This window comes from Corvus hawaiiensis, chromosome 10 (genome assembly GCF_020740725.1).
Source record: "Corvus hawaiiensis isolate bCorHaw1 chromosome 10, bCorHaw1.pri.cur, whole genome shotgun sequence".
NCBI classification, from domain to species: Eukaryota; Metazoa; Chordata; class Aves; order Passeriformes; family Corvidae; genus Corvus; species Corvus hawaiiensis.
In genome coordinates, this window is record NC_063222.1 from 2385095 (window position 1) to 2406113 (window position 21019).

The 21019-nt window shown below is 46.2% G+C and overlaps 2 protein-coding genes across 8 annotated transcripts in view; both read right to left on the reverse strand.

Moving 5' to 3' along the window:
- The window catches only part of DGKD (diacylglycerol kinase delta), a 57989-nt gene extending 56103 nt beyond the window's left edge, over positions 1–1886 (reverse strand). For 3 of the 5 annotated variants that reach the window (XR_007205614.1, XR_007205613.1, XM_048313788.1), the window contains exon 1: positions 1729–1885. Coding sequence is in view for 2 of the 5 variants with exons in the window: in XM_048313788.1 (XP_048169745.1) it covers positions 1729–1884 (156 nt within the window). In the remaining 3 variants the exon portion in view is untranslated. Of the gene's footprint in view, positions 1–54; positions 117–1728 lie in introns of all 5 variants that reach the window. The other 2 variants (XM_048313790.1, XM_048313789.1) reach the window with 2 other exon arrangements.
- Positions 1887–4033: 2147 nt separating this feature from the next.
- On the reverse strand, positions 4034–20803 carry SAG (S-antigen visual arrestin). 3 transcript variants are annotated; one of them, XM_048313855.1, is made up of 17 exons: positions 20610–20803; positions 19253–19420; positions 18617–18677; positions 18487–18531; positions 18007–18200; positions 17221–17280; positions 16065–16132; positions 15744–15879; positions 15353–15437; positions 14068–14140; positions 12896–13033; positions 12518–12595; positions 11618–11641; positions 11141–11205; positions 6836–6876; positions 5799–5808; positions 5037–5154 (listed from the first exon to the last, which is right to left on the reverse strand). In XM_048313855.1, exons 2-15 carry the CDS (start codon positions 19349–19351, stop codon positions 6863–6865), a joined length of 1140 nt encoding a protein of 379 aa, XP_048169812.1. In that variant the 5' UTR covers positions 19352–19420; positions 20610–20803; the 3' UTR covers positions 5037–5154; positions 5799–5808; positions 6836–6862. The 3 variants fall into 3 exon arrangements, with proteins under 3 accessions (XP_048169811.1, XP_048169813.1, XP_048169812.1); XM_048313854.1 differs by lacking the exon at positions 6836–6876 and having other exon boundaries at positions 4034–5154; positions 20610–20801; XM_048313856.1 differs by lacking the exons at positions 6836–6876; positions 20610–20803 and having other exon boundaries at positions 4034–5154; positions 18007–18202; positions 18488–18531; positions 19253–19283.
- Positions 20804–21019: the final 216 nt, after the last annotated feature.

A 21019-nucleotide genomic window follows, 5' to 3' on the forward strand; every position in this document is an offset into this window, starting at 1 on the left:
TCCATGCTGCAGAGACAAGGTGAGCACAAGGCAGGTGATGGCAGAGTAACTAACCTGGTATTTCTAAGCAGAAATACATGACATAACAGTCCAAGAGTTACACAGGAGCTTAATGGCTACAAAGAAAAATCATGCTGCTATAATAAAAATAGTACAGAAAAAGGAAACTCCCTATGGGTGGTTCCCAGTCTAAGGTTGAAGGAAACCTTCACATCTTCTCTTACAGTAACAATACAGAGGAACTACAGCTGTGGTTGTAGTTGCAGAATGTTGTTACTGCCCCTAAAAAACGGTGTTATTGTTCCAGGATGCACCACAGAGGGGTAAAATATGACTGGGCCAAGGGAATCTGGGTGGAAAGGACTGTTACCTTACCAGGAAGACAAAGCAGGACAGACAAAGCTGGGAACAAAGACTAACCAACTGTAAGATCACTGCTTGGCCAGACAGAAAGTCAAATACTGCTATATCGCTACAGAAAGGTAAAACAGCACAATGCAAGATGGGGAAAATTAGGATGCACAAAAAGGATGAGAAGATGCTGAGGGAGGCACACACAAGGACTGCAGGAAATAACAAGGGCTGCACCTTCCAAAGCAGAGCTCTGATGATGAGACAGTGACTTGTGCCAAGTACAACAGGACGACAGAGGAGGGAGGTGTTGGAAGGTGATACGGAACAATGTGACAGGGATCTATGGCTGGGATGTGCAGAGGTTCTCAGGGAAGGTATGGGGAGGTGAGGAAGGAGCCCGTGGCAATGGTGACACGGGGAGAAAAGAGAAGATGCAGCTTCATGGAGTGAGGATGCCCTTAAGGACTCAAATACCAGGTAAATGGGGCAGCACTAGGGAGTAGGAGCCCAAATCTGACCTCCATGATTCCAAGAAAATATTACAGGGAAAGAAGGTAAGGAAGGAAAGAAGTAAGACAGGGTTCTACTGAGCCTGGGTACACTGATCACTGAGCTGGGTAAAGCTCCCTGGAAGGTCTGAACCTTGGCACTGGGAAGAAGGTGGCCTGAGCTGGGCTACTGGGGAGGGGAACTGGAGAGGTTCAGAGAGGCAGTTTGGGGATGGCACCTGCCGGGTGGTCGGGGCAACTCCAGCAGCCCCTGAGGGCAGTTTGTGGGGCGCTGGCAGATGCTGAAGGGCATTTAGGGGGCAGCTGTTAACGAGCACCTGAGAAACAGTTCATTATGGGGATCCCTGAGGGGCATTTTGGGGTTCACAAGTGCCTGGAAAGCTGTTGGGGGTGTTGTCAGGGGGTCTCTGCTGTGTGGATTGGAGATGGCCAGCAGGACACTGAGGGGTGGTTCGGCTGTCACCGAAAACGACGGGGTAAATAAAACTAACATAAACACTATTTGTTACAATTAAAGATTTTCCCAACAGGGGCAAAGGGGGAAATGGCCGAGTCCTGAGGGGCGCTTTGGCGGATGTGAGGTGGTCACCGGCAGATCCCTGAGGGGTTGTGGTGAGGGGAGAGGAGCAGGATGTGTGGGGGATCGCCGGCAGCTCTCTGAGGGACGGGCTCGGTGACAGGCCGCCGGAGAAAGCTTCGGGGGTCTCTGGCAACTCCCAAAGCGGCGGCCCGGGCTGGCAGCGGCGCGGACCGTGCCGGGCGGGAGGGAGGGGCGGCAGCACCGAGCGCAACGCGGAGGCAGCGCCGGCCGCAGCGCCGCCAGCAGCCCGAGGCCCTGCCCGCGGCCCCCTCCCGCCGCACGCACCTTCTGGCGGATCTGCCCGGACGTCGAGACTTTGCGGATGAGCTTCTGCAGGGAGCCGGGCTCCTGCTCCGGCTCGCTGTCCGACGACTCCTCGGGCGCGGCGCCGGCGGCCGGCTCCGGCTGTGTCTGCTCAGCCCCCGCCGCCGCCGCCGCCATGCTGCACGGACCGGCGGCGCGAGCGGCGCCCCCTACCGGCCAGCCCCGCGCGAGCGGCGCCCCCCAGCGGCGGCCGCGTTACAGGGCGGCGGCGGCGGAGGGGCGGGAGGGGCCGGGGCGGGGAAGGGCCCGGCCGCCGTAACGGGACGGTCACGGCCACCCCGCTGCTCGCTGCGAACCGCCCGAGCGCCGATCGGACCGGCCCAGCCGTGGCTCCGTGGAGCCGAGGCAAAGGTGTTCAGCGCAGCCCTCCCTGCTGAGGCGAGCCCGACAGCCCGGACCGCGGTCCCCGTTTCTCCCCATTGTTTGTGGCTACTGCAGCACAGCATCACAGAATCATTCGGGTTGGAAAAGACCTCTGACATCATCGAGTCCAACCTATAACCGAACACCACCTCGTCAGGCAGACCAGAGCACTGAGTGCCACGTCCCGTCGTTCTTTGAATACCTCCACGGACGAGGACTCCCCCACATCCCTGGGCAAGCCCTCTCCGTGTTCCAGGATTTCATGAAATGCTGCGAGCACGCCCTCCCGCCCAGGCTCCACCTGCCGTGCCGCCCCGAAGGGCACTCCAGGGGCGCTGAGGCCGTGGGACGCCGCCGAGGGCGGGGGCCGGGCCGCCCCCCCTGCCGGGCCTGCCCCAGGGCCGCAGCAGCCCCGGCCCGGCCCCATTCGCTACGGCCCGGTCACTCCCCCGCCTCTCTAACACCCAGCAGCTCCGGGCACTGCCGCGTTCCCGCTGGGATCTCACGGAGATGTGCGAGGGGAAAGCATCTGTTACCAAACCCGTCCTGTCATGCATTTGCTCTAAGCTATCTTCAAACACAGCAGGTCCAGGGATGCCATCGGTCCCAGAGCGCATCCCTCTCCGGGAGCTAGCAAGCCCTCTACAAACGGAGTCCCACCACATCAAAGCCACGGAGTCAGGAAATTGGATCTGCTGTCCCCCAGCTGTAAACAGGAGGAGCAGGCCACAGGTCTGACTCGGTAGATCAACATAGTACCAGAACCAGAAGAAAGGGAAGATAAAAGGCAAACAGTTCTAGCTAGAGACCTATTTTCTGCTCACAGCAGTCAGCATCTGCTGGTTGAAGGGCCGGAGAATAAAAGTCCAGCTTGTCCTGCAGGACAGGGAATTGCAGAGACCAGCAGAAAGTTCTCATTGCTCTCTGAGCAAATGTCCAGCATGAGCTAAACAAACAGTGTTTCAAAGTGCTTTCCCAAGCCCAGACAAAAGAACAGATTTGATAACCATTTAACAACTATTTCCTCCCCACTGCACAAGAGAGTGCACTGTGATTTTGTCACACTTAGCTTACAGAAGTCATCACCACAGCTGAATTTGAGAGGAAAGTCAGGCAGCGACAGGGGCCCCTCACAAAGCTGACATATAAGAAATTTTTAAAAAAGAAGAAAAAAGAAGGAATCAGATCTCAGAGTTTACTAGTCTCATACTTACAGGTCCAGTAGTCAGAAGCACTGAAGGAAACACCTCGCTGAAGAAAGATGCACTTTGAAGCATAACAGGGGAAACCCTGTTCCCCCTCCTTCTCTTACATCTTTAAAGGATTTTCTGAACACCTGCTCTCTAAGACCAGCATATTCACAACCAGCAATTTGTTCAACCTTACTGATCTTCTGTGTGTTCTCAAGCCACCAACAAATTAGTAACAAAAACACCAGGGAAAAGCCTTCCCAGACATCCAGGTACAAATGCCTGACCCTCCCCCAAAGCTGAAATCACACAGAAATTACCTGGATCACAAACACCTGGAGCTGGCTGGGTTCCTTTAGCAGCAAAGCACCCAGTGCAGAGCAAACATTGTGCCTCTTGCAATTCAAGCTAAGGTGAGACACCTGTGACTAATGGACAGCACCGAGAAACAGGTGCATTGGGGAGAGCACTGATGGAGCCCTGAAGTCAGCTGTGGTCTTAATTAACTGCTTCCAGCATCTTAATCAAGACCAGTTTACAGAAGCAGAAGGATATAAGTATGAAGTTCTTAATTTCATTTTCCAGAGTGTAAGGTGGGAAACGTAAGTCTGTATTAATAAATGTGGGGCCTGCATTCAGACTTTCCAGGAGAATTTAAACCAGGGACACTGAAAAGCAGATTTAAAGCAAAAATGAGAAAAAGAAAACACCCATTGTTTTACATGCAAAATGTAATTAGCTGATGCAACTTACTTCAGCAAAAACCTAAGTGAAATTCAGGAAAAGATCTTACATTTACATGGATAATGAGAATATCCAGATCAACAAGAGAAAAGTTTCCAGAATGCAATCTCACTTTTTAGAGCATAAACCAACTGCTGGCAGATGGATGTTGGGAAAGGCTCCTCAGCTTATGGCTGTGCCATAATTTCCTCCTTAGTTTTCCTGCACCCTCTTTTGAAGTAGTTGCCTACAGGAAACTAGAATAAATACAAGCTCTGTCTGGACTTGTATTTCTGTTTGGGGTTGTATATAGGGAGCTTTAAGCAATTCATGGATAGTGCACATTTATCTCATCTTTAATACCGTGGTTGTTAAGCATATTGCTAGAAAGCTAATACTGTGTATCAGCATTGTCTCTGCTAGGGGAGACAACTTGTGAGACGTTTACTGGTACAGAAAGTGGATGTAAAAACCACATGGGCAAAGTGCAAGCACTGAAAAAATTCACTGGCTGAATTTGGTAAAGCATCAACACAAAAGCAACCAGAAGGAAATAAAATCAGTTTTGTACAGTCCGCTGAGAAACTTTGATGAATCACCCACAGCTGCAAGCCAGCCTTCCAGGCTAGGATTTGGTGCACTGGCACTTCAAAGTCACAAACTCTGACACTGAATAAGTCCAGGCAGGCTGCATAAACCCTCATTTAAGCTCTCACCAGTGCTGAAAGCAACCAACCTTTTTATTAGGCAGCCCTGAAAGCAGAAGTCATGACATGGCAGCTGTCCCATCTTCCTCTGGTAGCTTGAGTAAGCACCAGGTGCTGTGTTTGCCACATTCCTCCAGAGGTGACTCTTGTAATAAGCAATAGAGATTCCTGATGTCATGTCCACTGACTCAGGGCTAATCCCTGGAAGACCATGCATGAACTGAGAACATGCAGATTTACTAGAAACTTAGGTCCTACATTTCTAATTGAAGCCAGACAACACAGCTCCTCTGTCAGCCTGTTCTTTTAATCACTCATCAGTTGAGGGTGAATTCTTGTCCTCTTCATCAGGTGTATTTTTTAGCTGCTGACGAGCAAACTCCTCGAATACCAGCTCTGCTTCACTGCAATGGAAGAAACACAGGTCTTTCAAAATTATGTTACCCTATTTTTACACCAGTAGACTAGAGGCAACACAAAAGAGGAAGGAGAGAAGCCCAGAGCAGGCTGGTAGTGTTTCCTTTGTCTCCAAAGGGATTGGGACCACATTCCCACAGGCACCATGTTCACTGGTGCTATTCTAGCTAAAATGAAAAGTTGATTGAGCAAGTCAAGGCACAAACGGAGGATATTTTCATCTGTACTGAATCATGTCCATTCCAAATACATATTTATCAGCTAGCTGAACAGCCTAGAGCCTGCAAGGGGCTTTCTGCGAGAATAAAATGTGAAACCTTTCATGCTTATTCCTTCTATACTAAAAGAGAGGCACATCAAACCTATTAAGTTCCTTAAACTCAGAGCTACAGGGCATCAGCTCTACACAAACACACCCCTCCTGGGTGTGTTTGCACTGTTACGCAAAACAATCTCTTAATCTATCTTCACATGGTCAGTGACTGCTATTTAACTCAGAGCAGCCACTTGTCAGGCCACAGTAACTTTCTCACTTTGGATTTTGAGCTGGGGATTTTTGGACAATTTTGAAGAGTTTTTAAGAGTCAATGTACAAGTATAGCTAGAATGTGAAATACTAAAAGAAACTTACCCATCCTTCCCTGCAGTCGTGAGCATGCAGCAAAGGAGGAAAAAAGACACACCGGGCAGTTAGAAGAGCAGATGCTAAAACATTTGCAAAATATTTAATGCAAAAATGTACAGACTGACAAGTCAGAGCAGTGACAAGAAGCAGGATCTGCAGCAGTATAAGCAGAATTCCAGAAAGTCTCAAAATGGGTATACATACACCTGAGGAGGCAAAACTTTATGTCCCAAACAGAAAAGCATTCCAGCAATGCTGCCCAAGCCATCTGAAGGGCTGAGGAGCAAAGACAGATTTTCCCATCTACGCTTGCTGGTGGTCACAGCTGTGGGAGATCTCTGTGCACACAGCTGGACTCTGAGCTGACAGTGCTTGCATGACATGATGTCAGCTTTAATTGCTCTATTGCTGTGATTGAAGAAGTCAGCTGATGAGAAGACAATGCTCTTGTTCAACAAACATGAGGGTATTAAAATTAAAGGTCAAAGTACAGAGACAGCTCAGGGGTCTCTCATCAGATGGGTGAAGCCCTTTGGGGCAACACTCCTGATTTCATCTTGTCCTAAAAATGGTCTCAAGACCTTTGGCATTTGTGTTTCCTGAGTGGGATCTTTGCTAACCACACTACAACAAATCCTGCTTGCTAGCAGGATTCCTTGGAAGTTGTTTAAGCACAGCCTAAAATAAGCAGAACAGACTTTATTTGCAGGGATTTTATTGTTCTCACATATTTTAGCAAGGCACAGTCACTTCACTGGCTTACTTCCCATGGCTTTGGATTAGGGAGCAAAGCACCCTCGTTCTACAGAAGTCAGCAGGAATCTGGGGCACTTCAGTGACTGGATAACTCACTACCTGGAGAACTCCCATCCACAACACACACGGCAATCAAGGGCAACCAAGTCGTGACAAGCACTGCTGGAAAAGTCAGCATTAAAAGCGTGCCAAAGGCAGCCACTCCAGCCAAAATGCCTCAAAGGATGGGTTGTGTAAAGACACTCCTGATGGCATCTCTCCAGACCAGGATGGTTTCAAATACTCACAGAAGCCAAGATGAAGTCTGGAAAGTCTCAGGGCATGTGTGCTTGATTGAAATGGATTTAAAATGAAACATTTAGAACTTCTAAAATTTCCAACATATAAAGCATCATTCTCGTTCAATTTTTCCTCCAATTTTTATTCTTTAGTCTGCTCTCTTTCGCCATTTGGAGGTACTTTCATTAGTATGGGAACAGTGATAGCAGTGACGTGGGTGAAGCTGAGCAAGAGCCCCACCAGCGATTTGAAACCAATTTTACAGAATGGAGTGCAGAGGGAAATAGGTATTGTTTCAATTGGGCATATGTTTTACTGTCAGATAAATGATTACTGAGTCAATACATAGATAGTGTGGCAGCAGAGTAGTGCTTGTAATATACCTCAGATGGAAGATTACATTTGGAGATGCACCACTTCACCTTCAGGCTGCAACACTATCTCCAACATGCTGCACCATAGCAGGGAGTTTGGTCCACTCCAGAGTTCTCTGGCTGTCCTGTGGCTTATTTAATATTAGAATATTGAAAAATTCTCAGAAAATGGGTAGCCTTTTGCTGCTTCTAATTAGCATTCCAGCAATTGTTTTGAGGGTTGGGATGGGAGGGGGATCCATGAGGGTCCAAATTACCATCATCCTCTCAGCAGAGGGTTTTCTGGAAGCTTTTATTATGCAGCCACAGAAATTATTCCATATAATTAAAGTCATAGCATGTGGTAATTTTCATTATAAACTTGCTTTTAACCTCTCTTAACTTGATTGGGGAGAAAAGAAAGAGAGAATAGGTTTTGTTATTTTCCAAGACATTCAGTGCTTTAAAATTTCCTAATTTCTGAAAGTCACAACACCAAAACAGGGAAAGTATTGCTTTACTGTTAGAGGGACAAAGCACTCCTGGGTTTCTTGAAAACAGCCCTTTTGTGCAAGTTTAACTAGGGAGGAGATAAATGGTCATTTGTTGAACAACAGCCAAAACAAAGGCCAGTAACCAAGACATAGGCCCACAAAACGTAAAACATCAGGAGATTGGCAGGAAAACCCCAGACCAAAGAACTCATGCTGAGACCACAGCCTTGAGGAAAACCCAGCAGGAATTTCTGGGTTAACTGCTGATCAGGAAAGGTCTTGGAAGCATGAAGAGGTACAGCCCAGTTTGAATCTACCTTTAAAAGAAACAGATCCCTACACATTTTTTGTCAACAGGCGGAACAGAGAGACTGCCAATGTGACAGGAGCTGCTTTGCCTAAAAATAACCACATGTGAACCACATGGGTCCAAAAACAGTCACAAAACCAGCACACATGAAACATGCAAATCCTGGCCTAGCAGAAGACCAAGAGAAGGAAGCAATAAATAAACACAGGGAAGGAAAGGTAGCAAGCTGTTTCTTTTCTGTCTCCTCCAGGCACAGGGAAGAAAGATCAAGCAATCTGCAATAGCCATGCACTGTGACAGACCTGCTGTTTACTGAGTGATGAATGCTTCAGAGCTTGCTCACAGACAACTGGAGAGGGCAAAGCCATCTGCTGTGAAACAGAGCACACAGCACTTGCTCACGCTTGCCCTGGTTTGGCCCTGAAAAAATTACATCACGTTCTTGGGAAGCTTATGTTTCTGAGGTTCTCTGTACTCAAGTCAGCCCTGCATGATTAAATGCATTGATGCTACATGTTTTACTTCTGCCATAAATCACCTTGGCTAGAGAAAAGGATATTCACCCACTGCAAAATAAATCATAATATGTGGCCTTTTTTAATCCCACTCCAGCTTTAACTCCATAAAATGGTTGCTCTGACTTCTTTCTGTTCTTCCAGCTATGCCTTAGGACAGTCAAGTGAGCAGGAAGGTGCAATAGGCAAACTGATCACTACTGACTCGTCAGTAAAAACAAAAGAGAATGGAAAAAGAAGACATGGAGTGATCTCAAAGCTGCCTGTGCATGCACCTCTGCGTGCACCCACTGCAGAGGCTGCTGAACAAGCCAACAAAGAAAAATTACATCTTCTGGGACCTTCGAGAGTCTAAACACTGTTTGTTGAAACTCCATCTCTGCAATTAAGTCTTGATTTGCTTGATTCCAAATTAGATGGTATTTCACTAATGAAACACATTATGTTTCTCAGAGTTCATGAGCTAAAGTGGTAGAATAAAAAATTTAAAAGCCTGAACTCACAACTGGGAAAAGTGATGAAGCACAGTGCATGGAAAACTACCAGCCAATAAAGCTGAAAAGTTTTTCAGTTTACCAGCTTCATATGGGAGACTGTTTTATTCCCTGTAATGAGCTCAGACACCACATTCCAGCACAGTTTTCAAGTCAGCTATTCAGGCTTCAGAGGAATTTTCTGTTGTGTTAGGGTATCTTTTTTTAAGAGAAAGCATTTATTTCCTGAGTTGACCATTTGCAGGGCTTTCCCATGGGAGAGCTCCTGAAACTACCTGCATTTTTTTCAGTTTATAAGAAACCTGGTATTTCCATCTGTACAAAATGCATGGACCATAGCTGACACTTCTGACAGCAAGCTCCTAGAAGACTTTGATGTAGCAAACAACATATGGGTGGTGCCTCTTGTAAGAGGATGTGCTGGGGAAAGCAATCTGAGAAATATTGCAGCTCTCCATTTCCCTTCTGCCCACATCCTTTTGAGTGTACCGTATAAAGGAGTACATCAGCCCTCCTTTGAAATGATCTTAGAAGGGAGAAGTGTCTGACTTCCATTTTTCCTCATATTACAAATGCTTCTGCCAGAAGTATAAAGTAATAAAAAGGGAGTTGTAGCATTTTTAACACCAAAAAAGTAATGTAAAAAAAAATTCCCACCACTAAAAATGTAAAATTCTTTATAGCTGCCTAAACCTTTGGATGAGCCTTGTTAGAAGTTTTCAAGCTTTCCTTGGTGTCCATGAAAGCTCCTGAGCTGCCCAGAGGCACTAGATGGCTCTCACCAGTCACACTGCTGGGATCACCAGTGCCATCCCAGCCCCCCACCACTTCTATGCCAAGAGAATGTGCTGGCACTGCTCACAGCACGGGCTTTCCCAGGGAAAATGAGTTTCCTGTAGTGCAGCTGTTACAGGAGAGATAAAACCGACCTTTGTCCACTCCAGCACATCCATAATTAGCAAAGCCTGATTCCCAACCAGAGCAGCTGAAGGTGGAGTAGATCACCAGCTCTCATCACTCACACTTGATTCCTCCAACAATTTCACACAGTAAGGACTCAAGTCACCCCTTTCTAATGCTTCCAGTATAGACCAAAGCATCTATCTCAGGGTAAGTCTTCTCACAGGTTCCACCATCACTTTCAAGTTTCATGTTCTTAGAAATAGCAGCTTTAGATCAGTTTGGGCACAAAGAGAAAAAGAAAGAAAGAAAAAGCCACACAAAAGCAGCCATGGCTTTTGTTTGGAGCCCATGAAACTCTGTCCCAGTATAGAGGGTAGGACAAGATGGCTCATCTGTAACAGACCCAACATGAAAGGGCTGGTGTGTCTGGTGGTCAAGAGCAGCTTCAGATGCTGTTCAGGAGCTTCTGATTGAGTGTGAGCACCTTGCCATCTGTGGTGCTCACCACCGGCAAACAGAGCCAGTCAGGGCCTGGGGAAGTGAGAGGATGCTCCTGACAGCCTGTGGTTTTGGCATCTGATCCCAAGCCTCAAGATGCCTGGGGAAGGCTTGCTCCTTACACTGTTACAGAGTTCCCCCACTTCCACGTAGAGACCTGACATTGAAGAGATGCTCGTCTTGGATAACCACTGAACAAGAAGGCCACATCACAGACACCATGGCAAATGCCACATCAAGGTAACAGGGACTCAAGAATCATCAATAGTTTTATCACCTCTTCACCTTGCTTAAAACTATTTGACTTTGTACAATGGTCATGTGTGTTAGGTGTTTTCTGTGTCAGATTTTTTTTTTTTTGCTTATACTGCAGTCTGGCTGGGAATTGCTGACAGCTTCATGTAGGATATTTTGCACTGCAGTCATGACATTTAACTGTGCAGATCTTCCTCAAACCCCTGTTCTTTGAGCTGTGATTCCATACATTAAAGATGAAAGGGAACATGACTCATTTCCATTTTCTCCCATCTTAGCATCCCTGCTCTCTGTTATTTCATGCCTGGAGGTTGATACATACATACATACATACACACACATCTATATACACACAAGCACACAGAGCAGCTCCATACTGGAGCCTTGTATGCTCTGAAGGCTTCCTGTAGCACAAATCCCTCTCAGCCTTACAACGGTGAGATCTCACCAGAGCCTCTAATGAACAAAGGCAAAAACCAGGTGTAACTGACCTGCTGGGTTCTTCTCCTCAGGTTTGCGGTGCATGAGACGAAATGGCAGCTCTGTGCCCACTTCACTTTAGGGAGAAGAAAGAATGCTTCAGATCCACAGCTCCACACACATGCCTGGTTCAGCCTCCCTCCTCCTCAGGCCAGCCTGAGCCCTCAACTCCAGCTTCACCCATTCTTTCATAGTTTTGTAATCATAATTTTCCCCTCAAAAAAAGTTAAGCTCCAATTTTTCCACAAATATCCCAGGCATATCCACTTTCATAGACTGGGTTTCTTGTGTGCTGAAGATACTTGCATGTACATAAAATCAAAAGATATTTTTGTAATTGCTTCATTTTCACAGCTGAACCACAAACTTCTTGCTTCTAACAGCTTAAGGGATAGTTACTTTTTTTAGGGAGATGGGAATAAGAAAGAGCATAAAAAGATGAACTAACAACTAGGACTGCATGGTCTGCAGAGGAAGATGACCTTTACCTGGAAGTGAGGTCTCCCAGCATGCTAGAAAAGAAAACAAGGAAAAAAACAAAGCATATTTAATGCCTTTCCATTCTGGTGCTCCAGCAAATGCTGTTTTATTGGTGGACTACTGAAATCTCTTTTCTCATATACTGTTCTATACTTGTCACAAATTCAACTGAATTTGTTTTTAAAAAAGATAGTCTTACTTTTTCATGTCATTCCTATGGAGAAGGAGTCTAAGTTTTTGAACTCCTGACCAAGTGCTGGGCATGGCTCCTTTTCCGAGAGCCAGAAGGCAAGTGGATGACCACAGAAGGCAGCAGGCATTTTATCATGCTTTTTGCAAATCTTTGATGCATTTTTATGGACAGATGAATGAAATACAAGTGTGAACAGTGACTAGAATCAACTGAGAGTCACTATCCTTGTCCTTTTTTGCACTGTATCCTGGAACTAACTCATGTTGATAACATCAGCTTTATCCAGAAAGCTGGCTGAGTACAGAACCTGAGCTACTGTATTTATGACTCTCAGGCAGATATTTTCACCTATTGCTCTGGGAGAACAGCAATGCCAACATAAAAGTTCACACAAAGTTTCACCTCACTTCTCACAAAATAGGTTATGGCTTTGAAACAAAAGATTGCAATGCAAACCAGAGGTTCCTACTTCAACCATAAAGTTATACGGTATCTAAGGAGAGGAATACAAACCCTTTGGCTCAGGACAAATTCTGTGGATAGGCCAAGATTGTTTTCCAGGCAATTTATGCTTTATAGGGAGCCTTATGTCCTATAACATGTGCCCTTTCTCTTGGGGGCGGACTGTTCTGCTCTCTCCTCACCCATCAATGACATAAACACACTCCCCTCCCTTAACTCCAGGCAGATGTAGCAAAAAGTGTGTTACACTTACCCTGGAACAGTGAGCTTCACTTTGACCTTGTAGGAAACCAGAATCCCCATCACTGCCTTGTCTATTCCATCCTTAACGCTGCCAGAGAAAACAGAGAGCAGTGTGAGGTGGCAGAGCAACATAGCAACAACACATGCCTGGAGCAAGAACTAGGGGAACATCCTGGAAGTGGGAGGGCAGGCAAGCCTCAGGTACAGCCAACACCTCTCCAGATCTGTGATCGCTGTTCACCCGGAATGAACACGATGGCAGAAGCACTCGTGCTACACGTACCCACCCGGGCACACCTTTACAAAGTCTTGAGGGAAGTGTCTGCTCCATCCTCCCCTCTTCTCTGTAACTCTCCCACTACCTGGGACCATTTAAAATTCCACTCACATAGTACTAGAAGCCAAGTTGGTGTCCTCATCCTTCAGTTTTCCATCCAGAGCTATTTCCCTTGTCTCCCGGTTATTTGCAAGCAAGGGCAAAAGTGTCAGTGTCTTGGTCAGGCTGCTGTTGGGCTGCACCTTCTCCCTGAAAATAAGAAGGGAAGTGATACACAGTGATTTGTTATACACCCTGCTAGGAGAATTTCAACACAGATTACAAAGCTGCCCAAAAGGAGAGGAATTTATCTGTCCAAATCCAGTTGTCAACAATGCAGATGTCCACCTCTAATCTAATCAGCAAAATTCCCTTTATAATCAGCAGAGAAAAACAAGCACTTACAGAAAATGCTTGATTTCACATTAAGGCAGAAAAGTAGGTCAAAACCACCATAGAATAATAGAATAGTTTAGGTTGGAAAAGCCCTTTAGGATTATCAAGTCCAACCATTAACCCAGCACTGCCAAGGCCACCAGTGAACCATGTCCCCAAGTGCCACGTCTATTTTTCCTAATATCCAACCTACACCTCTCCTCAGCTGCAACTTGAGGTTACTTCCTCTGTGCTGCAGACCTCTGAATTTGGACAGAATGAATCCTAGTTGAGAATACCAATACTGAATGGAAAACATGTCCCTAAGCTACAGAGCAGAACACCAGACAAAGTACCTGGGTGTGCCCAACCCTCCTCACAGAGTGAGGTTCAGAGCTGCACTGCCAGTGCAATGAAAAAAAGCAAGTGGCTCTCCATAACATCTACAGGCTCAAGGTTTCCGTGGGCTTTCTCAGGCCAGAAGAAACCACATGAAATGCTGTTGCTCAAGCAAGAGGGTCCATGACTTCCACTCAAACAGCAGCACCTTTCAGAAGTGTTGCATCTCTATTTGAAGATTTCCAGCAACGGGGAACCTTCTGCCGCTGCCACTAAGCTTGTCTAGCAGGTAATTACTCTTCAAACCTCTTCTGCAACATCCCTGTTCCCTGAAAAAACATGAGGATCTCTGCTGCTCTGTGAAAAGGGGACCAGCTGCATCCAGAGAGTATGAGTGGTGTGGCACACACGAGGTAAGAGGAGAGAGCACTGTAACAGCAGGAGACTGTCAGACTGTAATTATGAGAACCTCCCACTACTGATGACGAGGGTAATTAAAAGGGTGTGAAGGAGCAGGAGCATTCACTCACTGTGCTTCCTCAGCAGCCACCACTTTGGTATAGAAGTCACTGGAGTACAGCACCACATTGGCCACCTGCTCCACTGAGGGAGAAAGAAGAAAGCAGACACTCAGGTGTCCACAAACAACACAGCTGCCCCCACCCCAAGTCCCAGGAGTGGGAAACATGGTGAAGACAGCAGAAAACCCCATCCATTTAGAGCCTGAAGGGACCACCAGGTCAGATAGTCTGACCTGGACAGAGACCAACAGCACACCAATGGCCAAAGTCTGTCTTCCCTGAAAGGCATCTTGCCTTGATTTGGAGACAACAGAAAGTCAATAACCCACAAGAAGATTCTCTTGGGATCTTCTCTTTCTATCACAGAGATCTCCTTCTTCCTTCTCTGTTTGGGTCTGCTTTTATCTCTGGTCCTGGTATCTCTTGTGTGCCTACAGCCCATGCATGTGGAGACAGCATCAGCACAGACTGCAGTCAAGAGCCTGTGGTAACAAATGGCTTATATTCTTATTATATAAACCCCAAAGTAATTCTGACTGAAACACTGAAGACGAGAGAACCTGGGACCAACGAGGTCTTTTTAAGCCTAACAGAGGAGTATCAGCCTAAAAATATTTGGGAATCACAGTGCATCCCAGACTGGCACTGAAACAGCTTTCTCTGGTATAGTTCTGTAGGAACCTCAGCCATTTTGTTCCCCTCCCTGCCTTCTTTTCTCTTTCCTATCCTCTGTCTTTCAGACTGTCTTCCCCAGCTCCACAGCTTGTGGGATGAAAACATGTAGTGTCACAGATAAAACGCTGGCACAGCATGGAAGCTCAGCCCCTGTCCTCAGCTTCTTGAGGAGGAATGACACCACTGCTGGCAGAGTGGGTGTTTCTCACACTGCCAGAGGTTTCTGGAACACCAGACAAAGCTGTATGTGATCTAGGCACATTCACAGTTAGCAGGAGCATCACACTGACAGGGAGCCCTTCCCACTGACCTCCCAAAAATGTGGATTTTTCTCCACTTTTCCCACACCTGCATTGCCCACTGTAGGTGCCAGACCCTTTCTCTTTTTCTAGGGGGGGACAATCTGGTACCTGAAATTAAGACATACAAGTAACCACAAGAATCAGGAAAAAAGGTACAGCACTTCACTTGACGAACAGCAAAGAAACAGCAACACACAGGGGGAGGGAAAAATTCCTGATATCCCCAACTGCCTTCTTAAACTGCTACAAGCACTAAATTCTGGCTCTCTTTCAGTCCTATTGTGCTCAAAGAATCTCAAGCAACAGTAAAAACATACCCTGGACTTTGATCTTCTTCACTGTTTTCTCTGTGCAGTTGTTGATGGTGACAGTCACTGGAATGGGCTCGCCATGGTAGTATAGCTAGAAGGAATGTGATGCTCTGAAATCCAGCCAGGAGACCTCTTCCAAGCCCTAAACCCATCTTAAATTCCCCCAGATTACACCTCACAGAGCCCAGATAGGGGAAGATGACCCTTCCCAGCGATTCATGACCTCAAATGTGTTTGGTAACAGGGTTTCAGCCACCCCTAGCAGTAGCCACTGACTGAAATTACATTAGAGCCCTTGAGTGCTGGGACAAGTCAGTCTCAGCTGGGAAAGCAGCAAAATGCCCATTGGCCTGCAGATATCATGATGTCCCCAGCCCCAGGGCAAACGCCCCCTGACCTCTTTACTGAGGCAAGCTTTCAGGTGCAGGGGCTTGTTGGACATGAAGAACTGCCAGGTGGTCTCTGCACAAGGCTGCGGTCCCGGCTTCTCCGGAGCATACTGCATCTTACGGATCAGCAGACGTGCAGAGTTCCTGGGAAGTAACAGAGGACAACACGGTGACACCTGGTGCTTGGCAGAGGCAGGAGTTCTGCATTCCCATGTGCTCACACCCGAGAAGCCACTGACAATGGAGGCAAAGCTGAACAAGCACCGAGGTGCATCATTGGATCACCCATCCCCTTTAAGGCAAAGCTGAAGAGAAACACATCCTGTTACCTCCTATGAATTCTCTCTTCCACATTTTCTGTTGAGAAAGCTTTCACCTCAAAGTCCACCCCACAAGTCTGCCAGAGAGAGAGAGGACAGCTGTGAAATCAGGATCATCTGTAGATGTTTCAGGATCTTTCTGCACACCAGAAACTGGCAGACTCCTGCCAGCTGCAAATTCTTCTGGCCTCCCACCATTGTCACAGACACCCCTGACAACTGGTGTTGGCACATCCACCTGTTCCATGGTGCTTCTGATAAATGAGGTTTAATCCCAGCCTCTGAAAGAGGATGTCCCTGCTCCTGAAAGGCTTCCAGTGAGAGCAGTGCTGGAAAGGTCACATCGTAAGACTGACCAGTGTGCAGTGCTCTCTGGCCCCCCCTGGGTTTCTGAACTGAATTTCTGAGTTGGCTTTGTAATGCCAATACCAGCATCTAAGGAGTGGAAGTGATCAGGCCAAGCTAACCTTTGCTTTCACAGGTTTATAGCATTGTGGGACACCTGTGCGTGTCCAGGTAACTCTCTACAGAGACATTTTTGATAGAATATCATTCCCTGGCATAAAACACAGCTTGTCCTTTTTGCACTATATTATACAACCCTCATTCCACTTTGCCTGGCTGACTGCCTAGTTCTGCTGTCCAGACAAGCATCCAGTAAAGTATAAAAGGAATCTTTTTAACAGTATCAGAAACCTTGCAGAACATATCATTATTTAGTGACTTTTACTCTAGGGTTGTTCTGTTTACACATATGTACAAGCCAGCTCTTCTCTGCATTTAATTCAGGGCAGGTCTTAACACATGTTATTTATAGCAATCTGTGAGATTTTAGGCACTCAGTCTCCTTTTCTTTCATACAGCCTCACAGCCACAATCATTTTATGTGCAGCCAACCCACAAATCATGTGGTAGTCTTAAGGAAGCTACAGCACTGCAGATTTTGTAGTCTTGCTGCTATTGGTCTGGATTCCCTTTCTTATTTTGAGGATTTCAACTCCAATTCTGTGACACCCACTTTTAGCCCTTAGTTCTTGACATTTGTGGTACAGCACAGTAAAATCAGTATCACCTTCTCCTACTCCCAAGCTAGACAAATTGACATGATTTTTTTCCATCTGACTTTCCTTAACCATGATAAGCGTAAGTGTCCCACTGGTCTCACCTTATCAACATCACGAGGTGCAGGCTGCAGACAGACCGAGCAAGGCAGGTAATCGGGGAACTGCGTGAGGAAGAAGAGGAAATGCACCAAAGCAATAAATAGTACACAGACGTTCTAGGTAACATACTGCTCACAAAAGCACTCCTGAAGACAAGGGGTCACTCCTTGTAATGCAGTAACCCTTTGGAATTCTGGCTAGTACACTTGCCTTGTATGAACAAATCCCTCTCTGCCAAAAATACTTTAAAAGTCAAGAAAGAAAAAAAGAAAAAAGTCCACGCACTACATGAGTCTTCCTCAGGAACACTAAGGCAGACGTGACTGACAGTACTGGAAGGATTTCCTGTTAGAATTTGGCAGTCAGCTGTCATTTGCTGACAACATCTGGTAAAGAGCTTTTCATCTCCTTATTTGATCCACAAAGTTTTTAAAGAAAAAGGATCTAGCACTGGGGCAATGGTATAAAGTATTCCAGCCCCTCAGGAATGGGAAGGCAAGGATATATAGGGCTGTTGCTAGCATAAAGCCATTGCAAATTCCCTTGCCTTTTTAAGGAAAACAATTTTCACAGTGCTGTGACCACTGCACAGTTAGGATGCTCTTGCACTTTGCCTCTCGGGATTGCAAGAAGGAAAAAAACTATTGGTAACACCACCTGTCACTCAAAATTGGAACTTGCAGAACATGAACTCACTATTAATTCCCATCTTCAGTCCATCACCAGGCCTCAACAGCCTGGTGAGTACAGACAAGAATAGAATCAGAGGCTCTTTCTGAGATACTTACTGTAAAGAAAAAGGGATAAGCATTTTTCCCCAGCTTCTTCAGCAGAGATTCCTGCAAGAGGGTGAGAGACTCTGGCTTGTCAGCAGGCGGGTACACCTGGACCCTGGAGAAGAACAGGTCCCGGCGGAAGGTGAGGCCAATCACATCGATGTCTTCCTGGCCATAGCGGAACGCGCAGGTGAGCGACACGAACACTGAGAAGAAGCACAGGACAGGTGACACATGTGGCAGGATAACAGTGAAACCAGGCTGGGATGGGGACATCTCCTGCCTCAGGGAGACATGGAAACTCATTTCAACACTTGAATAACCCAGTGAGTATTCATCCCATGTGTAACAACAAGCATTGCATTGATAAGAAGCCCATTCACTGGGGGAGAGTTACATTTGTACCCTTAAAAGAATAAAAAGGTTCTACCTCAGCATCTCACTCAGAAAGACAAACAATTTCTGAGAAATACATTGCATAAAACCTCAAACCTTTTTTCCCCTTGATAATAGCAGGATCCACCAACACAACACCATCTGAAAGAAAGGAAAAAAATCAAGATTAACAGAGGATAAACAGGGTTGAGAGCAGGAAGAGCAGCACATAACCTTGTGGACTTACCTACAGGCTCCACACTCCCTATGTTGTCAATGAAGTCCCGCTTTCCCAGGTAGATGGTCAGCTGTGGGGAGAGGATGACCACAGCTGAACTATAAAATGCTTGTGGTTGTTGAGGGAAGGGGGACACGCACATCAGGGAGCTATAAATCTTGCAGAGATCAGAACAATTCCATTTTAAATGGATTTTTTTTTTCCCAGCAAACATGCAACCCACCCCCATCAGACTCAACAGGATTATTCACGTGCTTCAGGACATCAGAACTGAAGACCTGATCTAGACCAACTCCCAAAGGTACAGCAAAAATACTTGTGCATGGGACAAAGAAGTGTAGATTTTAAGATTTTTGGTGCCATCAGGTTGGAAAGACAATGAATCAGCTTTGTTTTAAACATTTACCAGCAGAAGTACAACCCAGGAGGAGAGTGAGGTGAGCTGCCTTCCTCTTGTATTATAACACATGAAAAGTTTGCCCTAAAAACTGTTTACATCATCTCCTCAAACTTAGTGCTAAATACGGCTCACACTCCTTTGTCAGACAAAAAAAAAAAGGGGACAGGAAAGAGCTTTCTAGTAAGTCTCCAGTCTGACTATAGGTAAAACTCAAACCTAAATAAGCCCACTATTACCATACTCACAGCTTTGTCACGGGTGCTTTTTCTGAAGACAACTTGTTTTTGAGGAGAATCAGCATTCTTCCCACCCATCCCAGTCTTTTGAGAGTCAGGGCAGCTCATGGTCAAAGACAGGGATGCGACTGTGGGTGAATGAAGCTCTTCTGTCCCAAAATGTCCTGTCCCAGATGCCTGGGAAAAACAGGTGGATGAGATTAAAGCAGTGGGTAAAGCACTGTACTCCTGTGATGTTTCAGAACCCCTCACACATCCAAATGGTGTCTCTGTTTAAAATCTACTCAGGTGGTTTGTGTTGATAAGGAGTCAGACCAACCCCCAAATGAGACCTCATCTGTCCTGCTGCATTTTCCTCAACCAGAACCCAAAGCAACCCATTATGGGCACAATAGCACTGAGCTCAAACCAGAAAGGACCTTCAAGATAGAACAGTCCAGCCACCTGCCCAGAAAGGCAACAATTATACTTAGAGGTAGGAAACAGCTTGCATCTGAGTGGTAAAAAACAGATGGAATAAAAAATCTTCAGGAGGAGAAAAATAATGAGGGAGACAAAAGGGGGGGGGGGGGGGGGGAGGGGAAGAGAATGGGGGAAAAAGAAGAGAAGCAGTGGAAAAAAGAAGAGGAAGGAAGAAGAGAAAGGAGAGACCACAAGGGCACAAGAGATACCCAGACAGAGAAGTCCAGAAAACCTACGTCGTACAAAGCAGAGAGACCAGCTTTTCATTTTGTTGTGAGTCATAAAATAGCATCCAGGTAATCATCAGACAGCAAACTTAAAATAAGGTGAAGCATTTCCCCAGTTAACAGAAGACTCAAGGTGGCTCTGGAAATCATCAATATGAATTGAATCACAGGATTAGACACATTCACAGGGAAAAGGCCTTTGGCAGCTGCTGGACAATGATCCAGGAGCAACCCTAAGCCAGTAAGATTCTGAAGCAGAGGAGCAGCACCAGGAAAGGATGAGGCCACATGTACCCCGTCCTTACACTCCTCACCATCAGAGCTGTGTGAATGAGAGCACTGTGTTAGATAGACCCCAGCTCTGATGGAGTATGACTGTCCTTGCAGATTGCTCCCATTCTATTTCCCTGCTTACTTTCCCATTTTAAAACTGCTTCAAGAGTAAAACAGTTTCTAGGGCCTATTTGCAGACAACAAACCATAGAAAAAGGAAACGCTTGGCTTCTTGGAGAGCTGAAAAAAAAGGTAATGCAGACATTAGAAACAGACCATACACATGTAAGCATTCTATTTTTATGAAGTAGGTTTTTCAAGCCCAGACCAGTATTTGTTGCTGACTAGACACACTACTCATGCTGTAGACTCAAAGAAACACACCAGCAAATAACATTAAATACCTTGCTGTGTTCCAAATGGCACAGGAGCTTCCACAGACAGCACAGGGAACTTCTAAATTATTGAAGAAAGATGAATTTTCCAAGGCAGCTGTGTCCTATGCTTCTTTGCATCTACCAGAGGGAATCACTGCCCTCTTCACAAACAAGGAAGACAATTTGTAGGGGATTTGAAAGCTCTTCTCTAGTTGCGCCCATCCAGGATTTCAAGAATTAATCCCTCTCCAAGAGCAAATATTGTACCTGGGCTAAGATTCAACTGGGAAGTGGTTAAGTCAGCAACATTAAGCATTACCTAAGGACACTCAGGTAGTCAGCAAAGAGGTCTGCAATGTCCTACTCACGTTTTGCAAAGACTACAGACTTATGTAGCACAGGATAGCTACTAAAAGCAGCTTTATTTATTCTGAAGC

What these genes read in the sequence shown, in the direction of transcription:
- SAG (XM_048313854.1), bottom strand. Translation starts at nt 19,351, where the DNA reads ATGAGCTGCCCTGACTCTCAAAAGACTGGGATGGGTGGGAAGAATGCT. An exon ending in TATTATCAAGGGGAAAAAAG is followed by an intron (nt 18,201 to 18,486) that starts GTTTGAGGTTTT and finishes GCTTCTTCTCAG; the next exon opens with TGTTCGTGTCGCTCACCTGC. An exon ending in CACCTCGTGATGTTGATAAG is followed by an intron (nt 16,133 to 17,220) that starts GTGAGACCAGTG and finishes TCTCTCTGGCAG; the next exon opens with ACTTGTGGGGTGGACTTTGA.